The 17,025-nt window shown below is 36.4% G+C and overlaps 4 protein-coding genes across 4 annotated transcripts; 1 reads left to right on the top strand and 3 right to left on the bottom strand.

Moving 5' to 3' along the window:
• Window positions 1-460: 460 nt before the first annotated feature.
• On the bottom strand, window positions 461-4,330 carry LOC126690975 (uncharacterized). Its single transcript, XM_050386065.1, has 4 exons — window positions 3,359-4,330; window positions 2,734-3,073; window positions 1,750-2,541; window positions 461-624 (listed from the first exon to the last, which is right to left on the bottom strand). Exons 1-4 carry the CDS (start codon window positions 4,328-4,330, stop codon window positions 461-463), a joined length of 2,268 nt encoding a protein of 755 aa, XP_050242022.1.
• A 2,726-nt stretch (window positions 4,331-7,056) lies between these two features.
• On the bottom strand, window positions 7,057-7,855 carry LOC126692040 (uncharacterized). Its single transcript, XM_050387449.1, has one exon. It carries the CDS (start codon window positions 7,661-7,663, stop codon window positions 7,187-7,189), a length of 477 nt encoding a protein of 158 aa, XP_050243406.1. The 5' UTR covers window positions 7,664-7,855; the 3' UTR covers window positions 7,057-7,186.
• Window positions 7,856-10,807: 2,952 nt separating this feature from the next.
• LOC126690974 (uncharacterized) lies at window positions 10,808-12,392 on the top strand. Its single transcript, XM_050386064.1, has 6 exons — window positions 10,808-11,206; window positions 11,296-11,377; window positions 11,487-11,553; window positions 11,663-11,821; window positions 11,910-11,970; window positions 12,024-12,392. Exons 1-6 carry the CDS (start codon window positions 10,975-10,977, stop codon window positions 12,224-12,226), a joined length of 804 nt encoding a protein of 267 aa, XP_050242021.1. The 5' UTR covers window positions 10,808-10,974; the 3' UTR covers window positions 12,227-12,392.
• A 298-nt stretch (window positions 12,393-12,690) lies between these two features.
• LOC126692039 (AT-hook motif nuclear-localized protein 7-like) lies at window positions 12,691-16,804 on the bottom strand. The gene is made up of 6 exons (XM_050387448.1): window positions 16,082-16,804; window positions 15,254-15,321; window positions 14,860-14,991; window positions 13,595-13,756; window positions 13,085-13,422; window positions 12,691-12,914 (listed from the first exon to the last, which is right to left on the bottom strand). Exons 1-5 carry the CDS (start codon window positions 16,500-16,502, stop codon window positions 13,093-13,095), a joined length of 1,113 nt encoding a protein of 370 aa, XP_050243405.1. The 5' UTR covers window positions 16,503-16,804; the 3' UTR covers window positions 12,691-12,914; window positions 13,085-13,092.
• Window positions 16,805-17,025: the final 221 nt, after the last annotated feature.

Raw genomic sequence — 17,025 nt, 5'->3', positions numbered from 1 at the left:
AACAAGAATCTCGGTATAAGGAAGACACCACAAACGGTGGTGGAAACTCCGTTTGATAAGTCGAGATAAACGCCACGGGAATTCCCGATAATTTCGAGTAGTTCTTCAAAGAACCAAGAGAATAAACTTCACAAGTTTTATCAATAATGTCTGAAAAACGTTTACAGACTTATATGACTATTTAAGGGCTCCTTAAAACTTGACAAACAAGAAAATATATTCTAAAATAACTCTTAATTGATACCTAACCATATTAGGAATAAAGTTTAACCTAAAAAGCATTAAATGCACCTAAAAACAAGGAAATAAATCACCTAAACCTATAATAACGTTTTTTACGTAGATCCAAAATATTTCATGCCAATTCTTAGCCTTGACCGTATCCTTCTAGTACTTGAATCAAGGTGACGATTTTTTGTTGCCCACGTGGATCATGCTCAATGGGCCTCCACAAGTTTGCTTAAGCCCATAACTCTTGGATGAGTTCGTTGAGTACATCCTTGAACTTTTTTGCTCGTGCTCTTGTAACCGGCCCAATTGATACTTGAAAGAGATCCTTCGAAGCGGTGCCTTGATCTCCATCATTCCCCTCCTCTTGAAAATGATTTGCCCTCAAATCATCACCTACATCAAAAGGACTCAAATCAGTAACATTAAAAGTGGCACTTACATCGTACTTACTAGGTAAATCTAGCTTGTAAGCATTGTCATTGATACACTCGAGGACTTGGAAGGGACCATCTCCTCTTGGGAGCAATTTGGAACATCTTTTCGCCGGGAATCTTTCTTTTCTCATATGCAGCTAAACCCAATCTCCGGGTTCAAAAACCAGTTTGCGACGTCCATTGTTGGCTTGTGTGGCATATTGCTCTGTTCTTCATTCAATGTTGAGTCTTGCTTTCTCATGAATCTGCTTCACAAAGTCAGCTTTCTTTTTGCCATCTAAATTAACATGCTCCATCAAAGGTAAAGGAGATAAATCCAATGGAGTTAAAGGATTAAACCCATACACAATTTCAAATGGCGAAAATTTGGTAGCAGAATGAACAGCTCTATTATATGCAAACTCAACATGTGGTAAACATTCTTCCCATGTTTTGATGTTCTTTCTAATGATTGCCCTCAATAGAGTAGACAAAGTCCTATTTACTATTTCAGTTTGACCATCAGTTTGTGGATGACAAGTAGTGGAAAACAATAACTTAGTACCTAGCTTACACCATAAAGTCTTCCAAAAATAGCTCAAGAACTTAGCATATCTATCCGAAACAATTGTCCTAGGCATGCCATGTAATCTCACAATCTTTCTAAAGAACAAATCAGCAACATGTGAACCGTTATCCGTTTTGTGACATGGAATAAAATGTGCCATTTTAGAAAATCTATCCACGACCACAAAAATTGAATCTCTTCCACGTTTAGTCCTAGGCAATCCTAACACAAAATCCATTGAAATATCAATCCAAGGCTCACTAGGAATTGGTAAAGGAGTATACAAACCGTTGGGCTGCACTTTGGATTTAGCTTGCCTACATGTGACACATCTACTACCACAAATCCGTTCGACATCTCATTTCATGTGAGGCCAATAGAAGTGTTCCTACAAAATAGCTAAAGTCTTTGCAACTCCAAAATGTCCCATTAATCCCCCACCGGGTGATTCCTGCACTAATAACTCCCTCATAGAACAATTAGGCACGCATAACTTATTTTCTCGAAATAGGAATCCATCAAGCTTAAAGAACTTACCAGAGGTGATTTTCTCACAAGCTCGATATTCCTCACAAAATTCGTGGTCTTCAGCATATAATTCTTTAATGTGTTCAAAACCAAGCAATTTTGCATCAAGTGTGGAGAGTAAGACATACCTTCGAGAAAGTGCATCGACGACTACATTCTCCTTACCTTGCTTGTACCGAATGATGTATGGAAACGTCTCTAAAACCCAAACCAATGCATACAACTCCTTGTCATAAGTTGGGTAGTTTAAGGCTGCCCCGCTAAGTTTCTCGCTGAAGTAAGCAATTGGTCGTCCTTTTTGCATAAGAACAGCTCCTATACCAATACCTGAAGCATCACATTCAATTTCAAACGTTTTAGAAAAGTTGGGCAAAGACAATAAAGGTGCGTTAGTCAGCTTCTCTTTGATTAATTGAAATGCCTTCTCTTGTTCTTCTCCCCACCGAAATCCAACGTTCTTCTTGATCGCTTCGATAAGCGATGCGGTTAAGCTACTGAAGTCCTTCACGAACCGCCGGTAGAAACTAGCAAGTCCATGAAAACTACGAACATTACCTACACTTGTGGGACTCGGCCAATCTTGGATTACACGTACCTTCTCTTCATCAACCTGTATACCTTGTGCACTAACAACAAATCCCAAAAATACAAGCTTATCGGTGAAAAAAGTGCACTTCTTTAAATTAGCAAACAACCTTTCTTTCCTTAGAACATCTAAAACGGATTTCAAATATACTACATGATCGTCTATGTTTTTGCTATAAATGAGTATGTCATCAAAATAGACAACAACAAATCTGCCTATAAATGCACGCAAAACATGGTTCATAAGTCTCATAAAGGTGCTCGGAGCATTAGTTAAACCAAAAGGCATAACTAACCATTCATACAAACCATATTTTGTTTTAAAGGCGGTTTTCCATTCATCTCCTTCTTTTATCCTAATTTGATGATAACCACTTTTTAAATCAATCTTAGAAAATATGCAAGAACCATGCAGCTCATCTAACATATCATCTAAGCGTGGGATAGGATGACGATACTTTACTGTTATGTTGTTGATGGCTCGACAATCAACGCACATTCTCCACGTCCTATCCTTCTTAGGTACAAGTAAGACCGGAACTGCACATGGGCTCATGCTCTCCCTCACGTGCCCTTTCTCCAACAATTCACTTACCTGCCGTTGAAGCTCCTTTGTCTCATCGGGATTGCTCCTATAAGCTGGTCGGTTTGGAATGGTTGCACCAGGAACAAAATCAATTTGATGTTCAATCCCTTGGTTTGGAGGTAACCCATGTGGTGTTTCCTCGGGGAAGACATCCTCGTACTCCTGCAAAAAAGAAACAATAGAACTAGGCAAAGCAAGGTTAAGTTCGTTAGTGTTTTAAAGTGTCTCTTTGTACAAAAGTACAATCATCGGCTTATTTGAAAACATTGCTCGCTTGATCTCACTCACGATTGCAAAGAAATTCTTTTGTTTTCTCTATGATTTTCTCTCAAGGGCCGAACTTTGATTTTCTTTTTCTCCCTCATTTTTCTCGGCCTCTCTCTGATTTTCACTCTTTTTCTTTTGCTCACTCTCTTTCTTTTGATCACTCTCCTTTTGTAATCTTACTTGATCCTCGTATACTTGCTGCGGTGTCAATGGTACAAGAGTGATTGATCGTTGATTAAGTACAAAAGAGTACTTGTTCGTAAAGCCATCATGCTTCACTTGCCTATCGAATTGCCATGGACGCCCTAGCAATAAGTGTCCCGCTTGCATCGGTACTACATCACACAACACTTCATCTTCGTATTTACCGATTCGAAATGCAATTAACACTTGCTTGTTCACCCTGATCTCACCACTATCATTTAGCCATTGCAACTTGTACGGTCTAGGGTGTTTTACCATGGGCAATCCCAATTTCTCCACCATAATTGCGCTTGCAACATTAGTACAACTACCACCATCAATAATCACACTACATACCTTGTCTTTAACGTAGCACCTAGTGTGAAAGATGTTCTCCCGCTGTATTTCATTAACTCCTTTTGCTTGCAAGCTCAATGCTCTCCTCGCCACCAATGTCAATGCGCCAAGGGCTAAATACTCCTCCTCGGAAACATCCTCTAATGGTGGCATGTCGTCGGTGTCGGAATCTTCATCATTGGTTACAATTTCACCATTGGCTTGCAACACCATGGCTTGCTTGTTTGGACATTGACTTGCTATGTGGCCCCTGCCTTGACATCTAAAACATTTAATATCATGATTCCTAGAGGTAGAGGCTTCGGTTTTACCTTGAGGAACATGGCTGGTGGTCGTGGACTTGGGCTCGAGTTTGGGCGTTTGTGACTTGTCCAGCGACTTAGCATGACTCGATTTCCAAGAGGTAGAACTAGAGTTATGGCCTGCACGTGTCCCATTCCCTCTCTTGAGTTGTTGTTCCACTTTGATAGCCATATGCACCATATCTTCCAATTCCACATAATGCTGCATCTCTACCTTATCATGGATCTCCCGGTTTAAGCCAAGCAAAAATCTAGCCATTGTAGCCTCTCGATCCTCCTCTTCATTAGCGCGGATCATAGCAATCTCCATCTCCTTGTAGTAGTCCTCTACGCTTCAACTCCATTGTCTATGACCTTGTAGCTTTTTGTACAACTCTCGGTAGTAGTAACTTGGAACGAATCGCTTTCTCATCACTACTTTCATCTCCTCCCATGTGTCTATTGGGTGTTCTCTATTCCGCCTCCTGTTTATCACAAGCTGATCCCACCAAGTAATAGCATATTCAGAAAATTCAATCACGGCTAATTTTACCTTCTTTGTCTCGGAGTAATTGTGGCAATCAAACACGAACTTCATCTTCTTCTCCCACTCAAGATATGCCTCAAGATCAGACCTACCTTGAAAGGACGGAATCTTCATCTTAATACCACCCAAGTTGTTATCTTCGCAATTCCTAGCTTCTCTAAATCTTCCTCCAGGTCTCCTATTACTAACAATGGAATCCCGATCTTCTTCTTCATCAAAACCAGACCCATAACACTCTTCATCCTCCTCCCTCGGTGGAACTCTTTCCCTTCTACGCAAATTACGACTGTTTTGTGGTTGCTCCTCACGTCTATTCTCCATTTGATTCTATCCGTTCGTGAACCTGTGTCATCTCCATCTTCATCACACGCCTCATCTCACTCATCATGGCCTCCAAAAACGTTTTCGGATTAGCCAATTTTGTATCATCTTCGGCAATGCTTTTACCACTATCGTGAGACATGATTGCTGCTAAACAAAGGTTAGAAAAAAAAAAAAAAAAAAAAAAAAAAAAAAAAAAAAAAAAAAAAAAAGGAACCTCACGAATCACTCCCTTACGTGTTTACACTCAAGAATGTGGATCACTCTTCACTCGTGTTTCACTCAAAATAATATGGCTTTTACCCTCTGATGTTCTCACCACTCTTGCCTTTTTCCATTCGATAATTCTCTTTCAGTTCTTTTGAAACTAAACAAACAACTCAAAATTTCCAACAATAATTCACCAAGAACTAATCAAGGAATCTCAGATTTAAACGTAAAGAATATGGAAATTTTCATATTAGAATTAGAAGGAATATGGCAGTTTTGGAATTTTGGAAGCATAGAATAGTGAATTTTTTTTTTTTTTTTTTTTATTATGATCAGCAACTTAGCTTTTGAGAATAATGAAATAAGATTTCGAAATAACTAAGAGATGTGAGACCAGACCAATAGTTTAGACATCAACAAGACAAACCAAGATTTGAACAGATAGGGTAAAGGAAATTCGGTTAAGAAGAGATAAATATGTTAAAGGATAGGCAAACCTGAACTAGAAACCTTGCTCTGATACCAAATGATGTGAACCCTGTCAAGAATAACGAGACCCAACAAAGAAAGGGAATCCAAGATCGTTCTATGGACAGATTCAAATGGGAGACCTCGACCCGTTGTTTATGACAAACAAGAACCTCGGTATAAGGAAGACACCACAAACGGTGGTGGAAACTCCGTTTGATAAGTCGAGATGAACGTCACAGGAATTCCCGATAAGTTCGAGTAGTTCTTCAAAGAACCAAAGAGAATAAACCTCACAAGTTTTATCAATAATGTCTGAAAAACGTTTACAGACTTAAATGACTATTTAAGGGCTCCTTAAAACTTGACAGAAAAGAAAATATATTCTAAAATAACTCCTAATTGATACCTAACCATATTAGGAATAAAGTTTGACCTAAAAAGCATTAAATGCACCTAAAAACAAGGAAATAAATCACCTAAACCTAGAATAACATTTTTTACATAGACCCAAAATATTTCATGCCAATTCTTAGACTTGACCGGATCCTTCTAGAACTTGAATCAAGGTGACGATTTTTTGTTGCCCACGTGGATCATGCTCAATAGGCCTCCACGAGTTTGCTTGAGCCCATAACTCTTGGATGAGTCCGTTGAGTACATCCTTGAACTTCTTTGCTCGTGCTCTTGTAACTGGCCCAATTGGTACTTAAATGAGATCCTTCCAAGCGGTGCCTTGATCTCCATCATTCTTAGCCCAAACACTTACCTCACTCATTCTAAGTGTTAAGAGAAGTTTTGGTGCATATGAGAAGTATTGAAAGAAACCATTGAGTGGCGGATGCAATCAGGCAAAATTGTGGAATCCAGATAACTAGTAAAGACAAGACTCTGAAAAGTCCATTGATAGTTGGAGCTTAGAGGATTCGAATCCATTAGATAGATTAGGCTTGGAAGGTCTTTTTGATATTTTTATATACTCCAACTTATTCATTAGTAGATCAATTTTGACTTAAGAGAACCACGAAAGTTTTTCACCGAATACTTCAATTTTCTCTTCGAGAACACGTTTCGATATTATTTTGTGTTTATATCTCTTTTTCTTACTCTTTAACCTTTACGACGTATTTTCTCTTCTATAACACGTCTCGATATTATCTTTTATTTATATCTCTCTTTCCTACTGTTTACCCTTTACATTTATCACCTATTGTAATTACTTATGCCTTAGGCCTTAGGGTAGTGTTTCGATTTATTGCGTATGTTTTACTTTTGTTCCGCACTCAATTAAATTATAGTAAAAACAATTAAACCCTAATTTAAAATTAGGAATCTAAACAAATTAGTGTTTCTACCTAATTGAGCTTTCAGAGACTTTCAAGTCATAGATGATCTTGAAGACTTGATCCTATGAGACATGCACCAAGAAATTCCACTCTCCCTTAAAATTTGGAAAAAAAAAAAAAAAAAAAAAAAAAAAAACCTCTATATAAATAAGTTACTATAATGCATAACACAAAGTTAAAATACCATTAATTACTTCATTCCCTTACAACCCATGTTAGACCAACGAAACAAAAACAAAACAAAACATATGCAAAACCAGATGAACCTTCACAAACTCACATATTCCAAAATTTCTCAAACATTCAAGTGAGGATCAACCTCAATTCTAGCAACCCCTTCTTTTTCCTCAACAACCTTAGGTACCTCCACAACCCCAACAACCAAGCCCGCCACCTCACTCTTCTCACCCTTCAAAATCTTCTCCTCCTCTTCCTCGTCAACATAGTTTGGGTCCTTCTCATCTATCGCAGGAGGCACTTCTGACAACTCGCTCTCAGCTATATCATCGGGGCCTTCCCACGTGTACTTGCCGCCATGTCCAGACTTCGGTGGTGGCTTCCCAATTCCTATCCCATCAGCTGGGTGGCGATCCATGCGTAGCACACCCTTGTCCATCAGCTTCTTCTCTACGTACTTGAGAGTGTCTATTTTGTGAGTGTTCACTTCGGTTTTCTCTACTCTCTTTCTTCCTTCCTCGTCGCCGCTCACCGCTCGGATTGTCACTGCTTCCTCCTTCTTGTCGTCGACAATCGGCTTCGTCGTTTTCTTCATCTTTTGCTGTGATGTTTCTGGATTCTGAGATGAAATTTTGAAAGGTTTTGTTGTGGGTGTTTGTGTTGTTTGAAGTTGACAGGTATAGTGGTCGGAGTTGATGGTTTTATAAGGTGTAAAAGTACTGGAACTTGATGCTAGAAGGTGCTGGAAAGATATGGGAGAGATGGTGCTGGAAGGTTCTGCCACGTTGTGGTATGTGCTACGTGTATTGTACTATTGGATTTCTGGTAGGCGTGTGGAAAAAAGCTAGCAGTAGTTTTACCATTCTAACACTACGTTTGGTTGTAGATCGGAAAAGGGAAGAGAAAGGAAAAAGAAAAGAAAAATTTTTTTTTTTTTTGATGTTTTTGGATATAGGAAAGAAAGAAAATAAGAAAATGTGAGCACTATCTTTCTTTTGTTTGGTTTGTAAAAGGAAGAGAAAAGTAAAATATATACTTTTATCTTTTTGCCCTTATTAATGATAGGGAAATTTATATATTAAAACATTTATAATTTCTTAAAAGTATTAAGAACATATTTGTCATTTTATAGTATAAAGTGATGGGTTCCATAAAATTTGTGATCCCCTTCTATTTCCGTCTAAATTGAGCCGATGCCAAATCAGTGGGCCCCAAATCAGCAGAAATGAGATATCTTCCATCCTTTTCCCCTCTTTTCTCTTCCTTTCCGGCCAAAATGGCCCATTAGCATGTTTTTTTGAACTATTTAGCAACAGAGCACTGTTTCGGAACTATATAGCAAAATACCACTTTTTCTGGTACTCGAGCTTGGTGAGCTCGAGTACCATGTTTTTTACTAATCAAACATCTTCTCAAAAAAAAAAACGCCGCTATAGGGCCCGAAAACGTCACTATAGGGCTTAAAAACGCCACTATAGGGACCCTTGAACCTGTTATGGGGACTTATAAAAAAATTTTGCAGGAAAACGCCGCTATAGGGCCCAAAAACGTCACTATAGGCCTTAAAAACGCCACTATAGGGCCCCTTGAACCTGTTATGGGGACTTATAAAAAAAATTTTGCAGGAAAACGCCGCTATAGGGCCTGAAAACGTCACTATAGGGCCCCTTAACCTGGTATGGGGGCTTAAAAACGCCGCTATAGGGCCCGAAAACGTCACTATAGGGCTTAAAAACGCCACTATAGGGCTCCTTGAATATGGGGCAACAGTGGATTAAAAAAACATGGTACTCGAGCTCACCAAGCTCGAGTACCAGAAAAAGTGGTATATTGCTATATAGTTCTGAAACAGTGCTCTGTTGCTAAATAGTTCAAAAAAACATGCTAATGGGCCATTTTGGCCCTTCCTTTCCACCATTTCTAAACACATTGTAAGAGTTGTAATTCAACCTAGTTGGGTCTCCTAGTTTCTGACAAATATATCCAAAACTCAAATTCTTTATCTATGTATATAAAAAAAGTAGTAGTTTTACTTTTATGTTAAAAAATTATAGTTTTAGCAGCGTTTTATTAAATGAAATAAGGGATTCGTATTATTGTATTTCAAGGGTACTTAATATTAATCTTTGTTCAATCATATATATATATATATTCCACATCTTCCATCTTTTTCCACCAAAATGGTTTTTACCATATGATTATCGAAAGAGGGAAAAAAAAAAAGATTTCCACCCTTTAATGTTTACAATGAATCCACTTGATACTATTATATTAAATCGATACTATTATATTAAATGTTATAAATTAAAAAGTGTATTTAATGGAATGACATAGTAATGAAATGGGCTCGTTCGATTTTAGTTAAAATAAGGAGAATTTTATTTCTTGATTCTAAAAGAGTAATAATAGTCACATACCTCTTATTACACACTATCACATAGACTAAAATTATGTTTTAAAAACATGATTTCAAAAGAGAGTAATAGATAGCAAATGCATGATAAGATTTTCCAATTCCAATAATAGTAAACACCATTCATAGGGGCACACCTTTTGGTAGAACTTATAAGCAATGCAAGGGAAATTTTCCCCCCTTGACTTGTTAAGTTGGAAATTTGTGATTAAAACAAAATCACTTGCACTATTTTTACTAAGCAATAGTTATAACAAAATCATGTCAGTAGTTGAAAAAAAGTAAGGAAAATGGGTGACTTGAGGGCAATTGTTAATAAACAATTTTAACCAAATTTTGACACCATTTACATGAGAATATGAAAAGTCGTTAAAAAATTAATTTTCCTTTTCATTTTTCATAAATTTTTTTTTTAAAATATTTTTTAAATCAATGCCCTCAAAGCATCTGTTATTTTTTCCTATATACAATTGTATTAAATTTGATGGGCACAATGGGCTAGGTATATTGGGTTATTAACTATTTAATAGGCCGGATCAAGTTAGGCCGAACTCCAATCCATGACCCTACCCATGGGCATTGCCTATTTTGTCTTTAGTAGGTTAGACTACTGGATTGGGCCTAGTTGGCTACCTATGGGCTTAACTTAATTATTTTTTATGAGGAAAAAATAAATTTTTAATAAGAGAATAATCAATATTTTTTTAATGGAATGAATCAAAAAATTTAATGCTTAATTAAATTTGTTTTATAGTCAAATCTATTTAAATTTTTTTTTTTTTATGATGGAAACCTATTTATTTTTTTTTATTAAGGCTTTAAATGGTTTTTTTATTTTTATCTTTTAATAAAAAAAAATTCAAAAAATTAATTCAAAGTTGCTAGACTACTAAAAATATAAATATATATATATATATATATTTAGTAAACTAAACTTAACATTATTACTTTAAGTATCTTAGTGGTTGGGGGATTTCTTAAGAAATACCTTTACAATGTCATAAAATTAATCCTCCATACTCATCCTATATATTTTTGTTATAAATTTTGAGTTATTGGGCATTGCAATAGGCTAAGCCAATGGACCAGGTCACTAGGCTAATGAGCTACCCATGAGCTTCAATAACAATGGGCCGGATTGCCCATTAGCCTAATGAGTTGTTGGGCTACTGGGTCGGGCCGTAGGCCATTAGTTATTTGGTGACCCTTGTATGGTACATGTTTTTCTTTGTTTCAAAGGGGATGTGTATCCTCATCCACTTACCAGTCAGGTAGCACATGAATCAAGACCTTTGGAAGTTGGAACTAGGTACGTCAAAGTAGAACAATGGCTAGCAGGTTCATTTTCTATATACGTGAACCTTGGAAAACCATCCGTTGTAGTAAATGATAGAAGCCCAAAAGTTGGCAACATTCAACAATATAAGCCAAACTACAAACAGCCTCTTCTTATTCCAATCAAACAGTATACTACTATTTCCATATTAACAAAGATGGCTAGAGAGACTAGCAACATGAAAAACAAATCTGTAAGTTACGACAGTAGTGATGAGGAAGAGGATTTAGTTGATTTTCGCCTAGCACTAGAGAAGTTGACCCTTGGCCCAAGAAAGAAACTTCTTGTTCTTAGCTTAGGAGGCTTACTGTGCCATAGAGTCTTCCGCCATGACAAGTCCAAGATTCCAAGATATCGCGACCCTGATACATCCTATGGAAGCTTTTTAGGTGAATATCATTTTGTCTTTAAATTTTGGCATGTTTATATGTTTAGTTTTTGCAGCTAATCAACCAGTACAACATCTTTCTCTTATCAGTTTACAAAAGGCCTCATTGTGATGAGTTCATGAAATTTTGCTTTGAAAGATTCGAAGTAGGAATATGGTCTTCTGCAAGGGAGTGAGTCGAACTAAGCCATGAACTCTGCATTTGTTTTCAATTCATATTTTCCATAAATTGCACTTTTTCTATGTACTTATTGTTATGAAGTAATTTGTGTGGTTATTAGATGGCATCTGAACAACACCTTGGACTGTATAATGAGAGGAATGAAAAACAAGCTTGCACTTGCTTGGGTGAGAAATAAGTAACTTAAACATGTGTTTTATCTCAGTAAAGGACTCTGAAATAGGGATTTTATTTTTATTTTTTTCAATTAAATCTTTATTTTCTTGGATTTTTTAGGACCAAGATAAATGCACTAATTCTGGGTTTAAGACTTTGGAGAAGAAGGACAAGCCAATCTATTTGAAGGAGTTGAAGAAACTAGGGAGTCTCGGTTTTGAACATTCATCAGAAGTTTTGCTGATAGATGACAGGCCATATAAGACCTTGCTAAACCCAGTAAAATAATTACTATCTTTTAAAAGTTTTAAAATTTTACTATGATTTTAGTTTTTCATTTAATTTTTCTTACCCGAATTTACTGCAGCCCCATACAGCAATATTTCTTAATGAATACAATGTTGACCAAGTTAATGATACAGCTTTAGGTGAGACAAAATATAACCACCATGCTTCAACGATGATAGCTTGATATATTCAGATGAATTTATGAATTATAATCTCAAGCTATTGTTGTCAATAGGTCCAAATAGTGAACTGCGGCTGTACTTGGATGGACTGGCGGAAGCAGAAGATGTTCCTTCTTATGTGAAAGAATATCCATTCGGGCAGCCTGCAATAACTCCAGAGCATTCTGATTGGGAGTACTATTCCAGGATTATCCACCGTCTGAAGGAGGAATGATCGACTGAATAACGGAATTACGAAATAAAATTCAGAGACATTCAAAATGCTCTATCTGGGTATAGGAATGAAAGTTGTTTTTATGTTTAAGTGAGCTGTCTGCTAGTGTAATTGATCGTGTAATGGCTTCCTCTAGTTAAGTATTTGAATCACTTAGTTTTCCTTGCTTAGCAATTTCTTGTCTCCAACATGAAGAATCTAATATTAGCCTCACCTTCATTAATTTTATTCCTGCATATAGCGTTGACTGTAGTTGGTCCATTTGATTTGAGCAAATCACTTATGAGCGTACTGCACCTTCATATTTATCCAAAAAGTAATCACATCAACCATAGTATTCCCATTTTTTAACCAGGCAGATGGACACGTTAACAAAAATCTGTTTTAATCTCGAATATGATTAATTGCCAGTGCAGTTGTTAGACGATCTCAAATGCATGCATGCATGAACATTACGAACAGAATAGTCACACATATCAGGATGTTTACAAAATCAGGAACAAATAAATGATGACAGTATTAGCATTTTCATAAATTTCGCTCATATCTTCTCAATATTGTCTCTAATTCCTAATCTGAGATTGAAATTGTCGTACATGTTAAAAAAAACAACTTGTTACAACAGAACTAACTGAAATTGATTAGCCTCTTCAGTTATCACTTCAGCATCGAAGTCCCTTAGATACACCTGAAATTAAAATAATTCACCAATAAAGTTGATTTTGAAAGACTATATATAATAATATCAGTAATAAAAGAATTATAGTAAACTTCACACTGTTTCACACCATGTGAACATTGTTGGATGTGCAGCAATAATAGTCTTGACAGAAAAGAGGAAAGAAAATGTAAGCCTACCTAGCATTCTATTCACCAGGAGCTGAGATATTGATGTCAGGAGATGGCCTCTGAACAGACTGAACTGCAGTTGGCTCTAAGCCATTCCAGCTGGAGCTAATCGGTGTGGCATTTTGGTTCTGTTTATCACTGTTGTCATCTGCTTCTTCATGTTTTTGTACTGGAAATGGTGATGTTGGGTTAAAAAAGTTATCAACATCAGGTTTTGCTTGTGAGATAGGACTTGCAACAGTCAGCATGGGTGGAGCACCTGAGATGGGAGACGACAAGGAATGTTCCCGATGGTGCTTCCTTTTATGTACCTTATAACCATTTGGCATGAAGCTACCAACAACAATCTGGCATATCATGCAGGGAAAATGGAATTATCAGTAATGTGGCTTGCCAGGTATTGTCTTTATAGAAAAAAATTAGCTTCCATTAGAGCTGTATAACTTCATATTTCCTTTTGGATCGTTTATAAAATTAATAAATCAATCAATTAGTCCAATATTAAGATAAAATCCTTACTTGGAGAGGGCCAGCAGCTGTTAATAAACCAGCAATTCCACCACCTATTACACGACCATCAGGACCAGCCAATGAGACACTTAATCCACCAGTCCTACTCCTCATACCACCATTATCAGTGACTGTAAATGATCCAGATAAAGATAATATCTCAAAGCGGCCCTGCAAGAAACCATAATGTGCATGTCCTCAGACACAAAAACTAGTTCAGTTATGCAGGAATATTTCAAAAGAGGCCAATATCGAGGTATTTTGGTTATAAAAGGTATAAGTTCCTTTATGCACTACTCCAGGTTTCATCAGAAATCATGAAACAACACAACCCAAAAAAAAAAAAAAACAACCCCCAAGGTACTTGCACTGCAACACCCGCCATAATCTTGGCAGTTTTTTCTAAAATAGAAAAGGATATAAAATGTTTTAATTCAACTTAGTTTCAGTTTGTAAGATGAGGCAACCAGTAAAAATCAAAGTTCTGTATAAAAGGAAAAGAAATTATTATCAGTGCAATCATGTCTAACAACCAACTATTGTCCAAGTACTAATAGAATAGTTTATCATTCTTCCTCCTTTTGATTCCCCTCTTCTGCTGTTTGGAAAAGGATCTTGCCACTATCAACATGTGTGCTCAAAATTGTTTATTTAGTCAATATGAGTTCAAAAGGTATGAGAAACTAGAACATACATGGTTATAGAAGTCTCTCAACTGAAATAGCACATGCCTTCAGTGAGTTTACTTGCAAGTGAGGAAAAGAATGAGTGTGTTTACTTGCAAGTCAGGGAAAGAATCAGCCCCTCCAGCTTTGACAAAATAATATTGAGCTTTAATGGGCTATTTCTGGTAGCATTCTTGAGAAACAATTTTCTTAAGTTCTAATAGGCTAATAGCTCCTCAGATGCCTACAAAAGGTACACAGTTTTATTATACCAAACCACTTGTAGCGGCAAGGGGCACTTTCAAAAGAGCACCACACTTTCTTAGTTAAATTATGCTTATTCCTACTATAGAAGACCTGCTTATATTTGCTTAGACATTCAAATACAATATAAAATAGGTGACTCATGGATGTATTCAAAGAAGAAACTAATAGAGCATCATCATCATCCTTGATGTGGCGTTCTTAATTATGAATCTAATTCAAGTGATTAAACCATATAACAGACAAGAGCACAATACCATTTATGTGAAAAAATTCAATGAAAATAAAAGAGATCCGGAGAATAATAGCAATAAGAGAAGAGAAAAAACAAATCCTAGGACATGCCTCGTATGTCAAGATTCCACCAGAGGAACCTGGCTGGCGAATGGTAACATTTGAAATAGCACCATTGGCAGAAAGAACACATATTCCTCGAGGACCCTTCTGAGAGAAGGAAAGAATTTTTGCTGCAACATCCTGTAAGTGACAAACCAAAATCCTTAAAAAGGTAAACCAAAGACAATTAGTACATGAACTAAGGTCATAAAGTATTTGAATAACGTGACACCATATACATATATACCATTAGATTCAAGAGAAAATCAATCTCCACTATGAAATTGAGCATTGGAGCTTCCATTCAAAGCAATTATAGAGAATTCTTGATAAAAACCATTATTATTATAGCAAAGATAAAAATAGCAGATTGCCATGTAAATACAAATTTATTAAACATTACCTCTCCGGTATTAACAGTGACAACATGTGGTGTAAAGTCCCCTCCTGCTGTGTTCGCAAACAATTCACCTTCACAAATCAAAGTCCAGAGGTGAGATAAGTTAAGCTAAAACAATCTAAAGCAACTCATATTGAAAAAAGAAACTCATTATATAATATTATTATATATTAAACTGAGTACTCAATTTTTGGTCTAATTAGTATCCGTCCGAATATTCCATTCATAAAATTCAACAATATAAAATGTTTCCTCGGCTTATGATATATATCAAATTAAAAATATATATATTCCATAGAAACCTAAACCCTAATTTTCATTATCTCCAGATATTAAGCCCCATTTAAATCCCCTAAGCAACCTAGGTATGCAAATTTTATATTTTTAAAAAAGTACATACTAGATAATTACACAAGTTCCTACTATCTCTGTGAAATTAAAATATAGAACCCAAACCCACAACTAACTCAAAATAATTTTGCAAATCCCTTAATGAGCCTTAATTGTAGGTTGGTGAGAAATTGGACTAAAATATTAAAAAAAAAAAATGAAAGTCTAAAGTCTTTATTGTTTTTTGTCCTAGTTTCCATGAACACAATAAAAAATAAAAAAAATAAAAAAAAAACAAAAATGAAAACAAAAAAGGTGGGTAAGTAAACTTGATGTTTGTTGACCAACAACAAAAGAAAGTTGCAAACCACAGGCCACCAACCACAAACAAAACCTTAATAAATCTACTCTTTAGATTTTCCTACACTTTTTTCTCTGCAACCAAACAGTAAGTACACCCAGCTGTGTGGTACTTTCCTAAAAAAAAGACAAAAAACTCACCTAAAGAAGCAAGAAGCTGCCAGTTTCCAGAGCCAGGAGGCCTTCCTCTTCCTCTTTTTGAAGAAGAAAAATCAGAAGGAGACAAAGTAAAACCAGCCGGTGGTGGTGCCGCCGTATACGACACCCTCAAGTTCCCATCTGCGTCGTATTTCCTCGGTCTCCCTCTCTTCTTTTTCCCTAACAAATCACCACTGCTCACTGGGGGGGTTGTCGTCGTTGCTGTTGTAGCTGTTGTCGTTGTGTTTGTGTTTGCGTTTGTGTTTGTGTTTGTGTTTGTTTCTGTCATCATCACCATCGTTGTTGTTGTTGTTGACACGCCAAGGCTTGTGTTGACAACAGCCATGTTGCTCAACGGGGCTGATGGTGAGTCAGTGTCCGAGTTCCCGAGTGACCCAGAAACCGTGCTCTCCCTCTCTTCCATTATTAAACAGGAAAGAGATACAGAAATATATGTGTGTATATATATATATATATATATAGATATATGTGTGTGTGTGGTGGGGTTTTTCTCTATGGTTTTGTAGAAGAGGAAGTGAAAGAAGTTTGAACAAAGAGAGAGAGTCTGCAAATGGCGCCAGAAGTGGAAGGCAAAGGAGGGGGCTGTAGCTTTTTTTAACTTTGGTGGGAGATTTTATATAGACTTCTTCCCCCCCATCAATGGTGGGGGAGAGAGGAAAATGACTGAGAGAATACTGAGGAGTATTTTTTTTTTCTTTCTTGTCTGGACTCCTAAACTAGTCTTATTATTAAATAGGCACAATTACGAGCATTACTTTTCTCTTTTTATATACCCAAACTACCCCTATAATTTGAGATTTTTGACTATTTTTTATTGGAAAATATTGTATTTTTAAATGTCAGTATCTTTAAATTTTAAATACTGAAACGTTCTTTTTCTGCTAATCCAATTTTTGAGGTAATATAAAGAACATGAAACATTGTGA

The sequence above is a fragment of the Quercus robur genome, chromosome 7, assembly GCF_932294415.1.
Source record: "Quercus robur chromosome 7, dhQueRobu3.1, whole genome shotgun sequence".
NCBI lineage: Eukaryota > Viridiplantae > Streptophyta > Magnoliopsida > Fagales > Fagaceae > Quercus > Quercus robur.
Note: the sequence above shows the minus strand (reverse complement) of the source record. Positions and strands in the feature narration are given on the sequence as shown.

What these genes read in the sequence shown, in the direction of transcription:
- LOC126690974 (XM_050386064.1), top strand. Translation starts at nt 10,975, where the DNA reads ATGGCTAGAGAGACTAGCAACATGAAAAACAAATCTGTAAGTTACGAC. An exon ending in ACAAGCTTGCACTTGCTTGG is followed by an intron (nt 11,554 to 11,662) that starts GTGAGAAATAAG and finishes TGGATTTTTTAG; the next exon opens with GACCAAGATAAATGCACTAA. An exon ending in ATAAGACCTTGCTAAACCCA is followed by an intron (nt 11,822 to 11,909) that starts GTAAAATAATTA and finishes AATTTACTGCAG; the next exon opens with CCCCATACAGCAATATTTCT.
- LOC126692039 (XM_050387448.1), bottom strand. Translation starts at nt 16,502, where the DNA reads ATGGAAGAGAGGGAGAGCACGGTTTCTGGGTCACTCGGGAACTCGGAC. An exon ending in GTGGAATCTTGACATACGAG is followed by an intron (nt 13,757 to 14,859) that starts GCATGTCCTAGG and finishes GGTTTCTTGCAG; the next exon opens with GGCCGCTTTGAGATATTATC. An exon ending in CAGCTGCTGGCCCTCTCCAA is followed by an intron (nt 13,423 to 13,594) that starts GTAAGGATTTTA and finishes ATGATATGCCAG; the next exon opens with ATTGTTGTTGGTAGCTTCAT.
- LOC126690975 (XM_050386065.1), bottom strand. Translation starts at nt 4,330, where the DNA reads ATGGAGATTGCTATGATCCGCGCTAATGAAGAGGAGGATCGAGAGGCT. An exon ending in TATGTTAGATGAGCTGCATG is followed by an intron (nt 2,542 to 2,733) that starts GTTCTTGCATAT and finishes GTGCATTTATAG; the next exon opens with GCAGATTTGTTGTTGTCTAT. An exon ending in TTGTGAGAAAATCACCTCTG is followed by an intron (nt 625 to 1,749) that starts GTAAGTTCTTTA and finishes CTTTTGATGTAG; the next exon opens with GTGATGATTTGAGGGCAAAT.
- LOC126692040 (XM_050387449.1), bottom strand. Translation starts at nt 7,663, where the DNA reads ATGAAGAAAACGACGAAGCCGATTGTCGACGACAAGAAGGAGGAAGCA.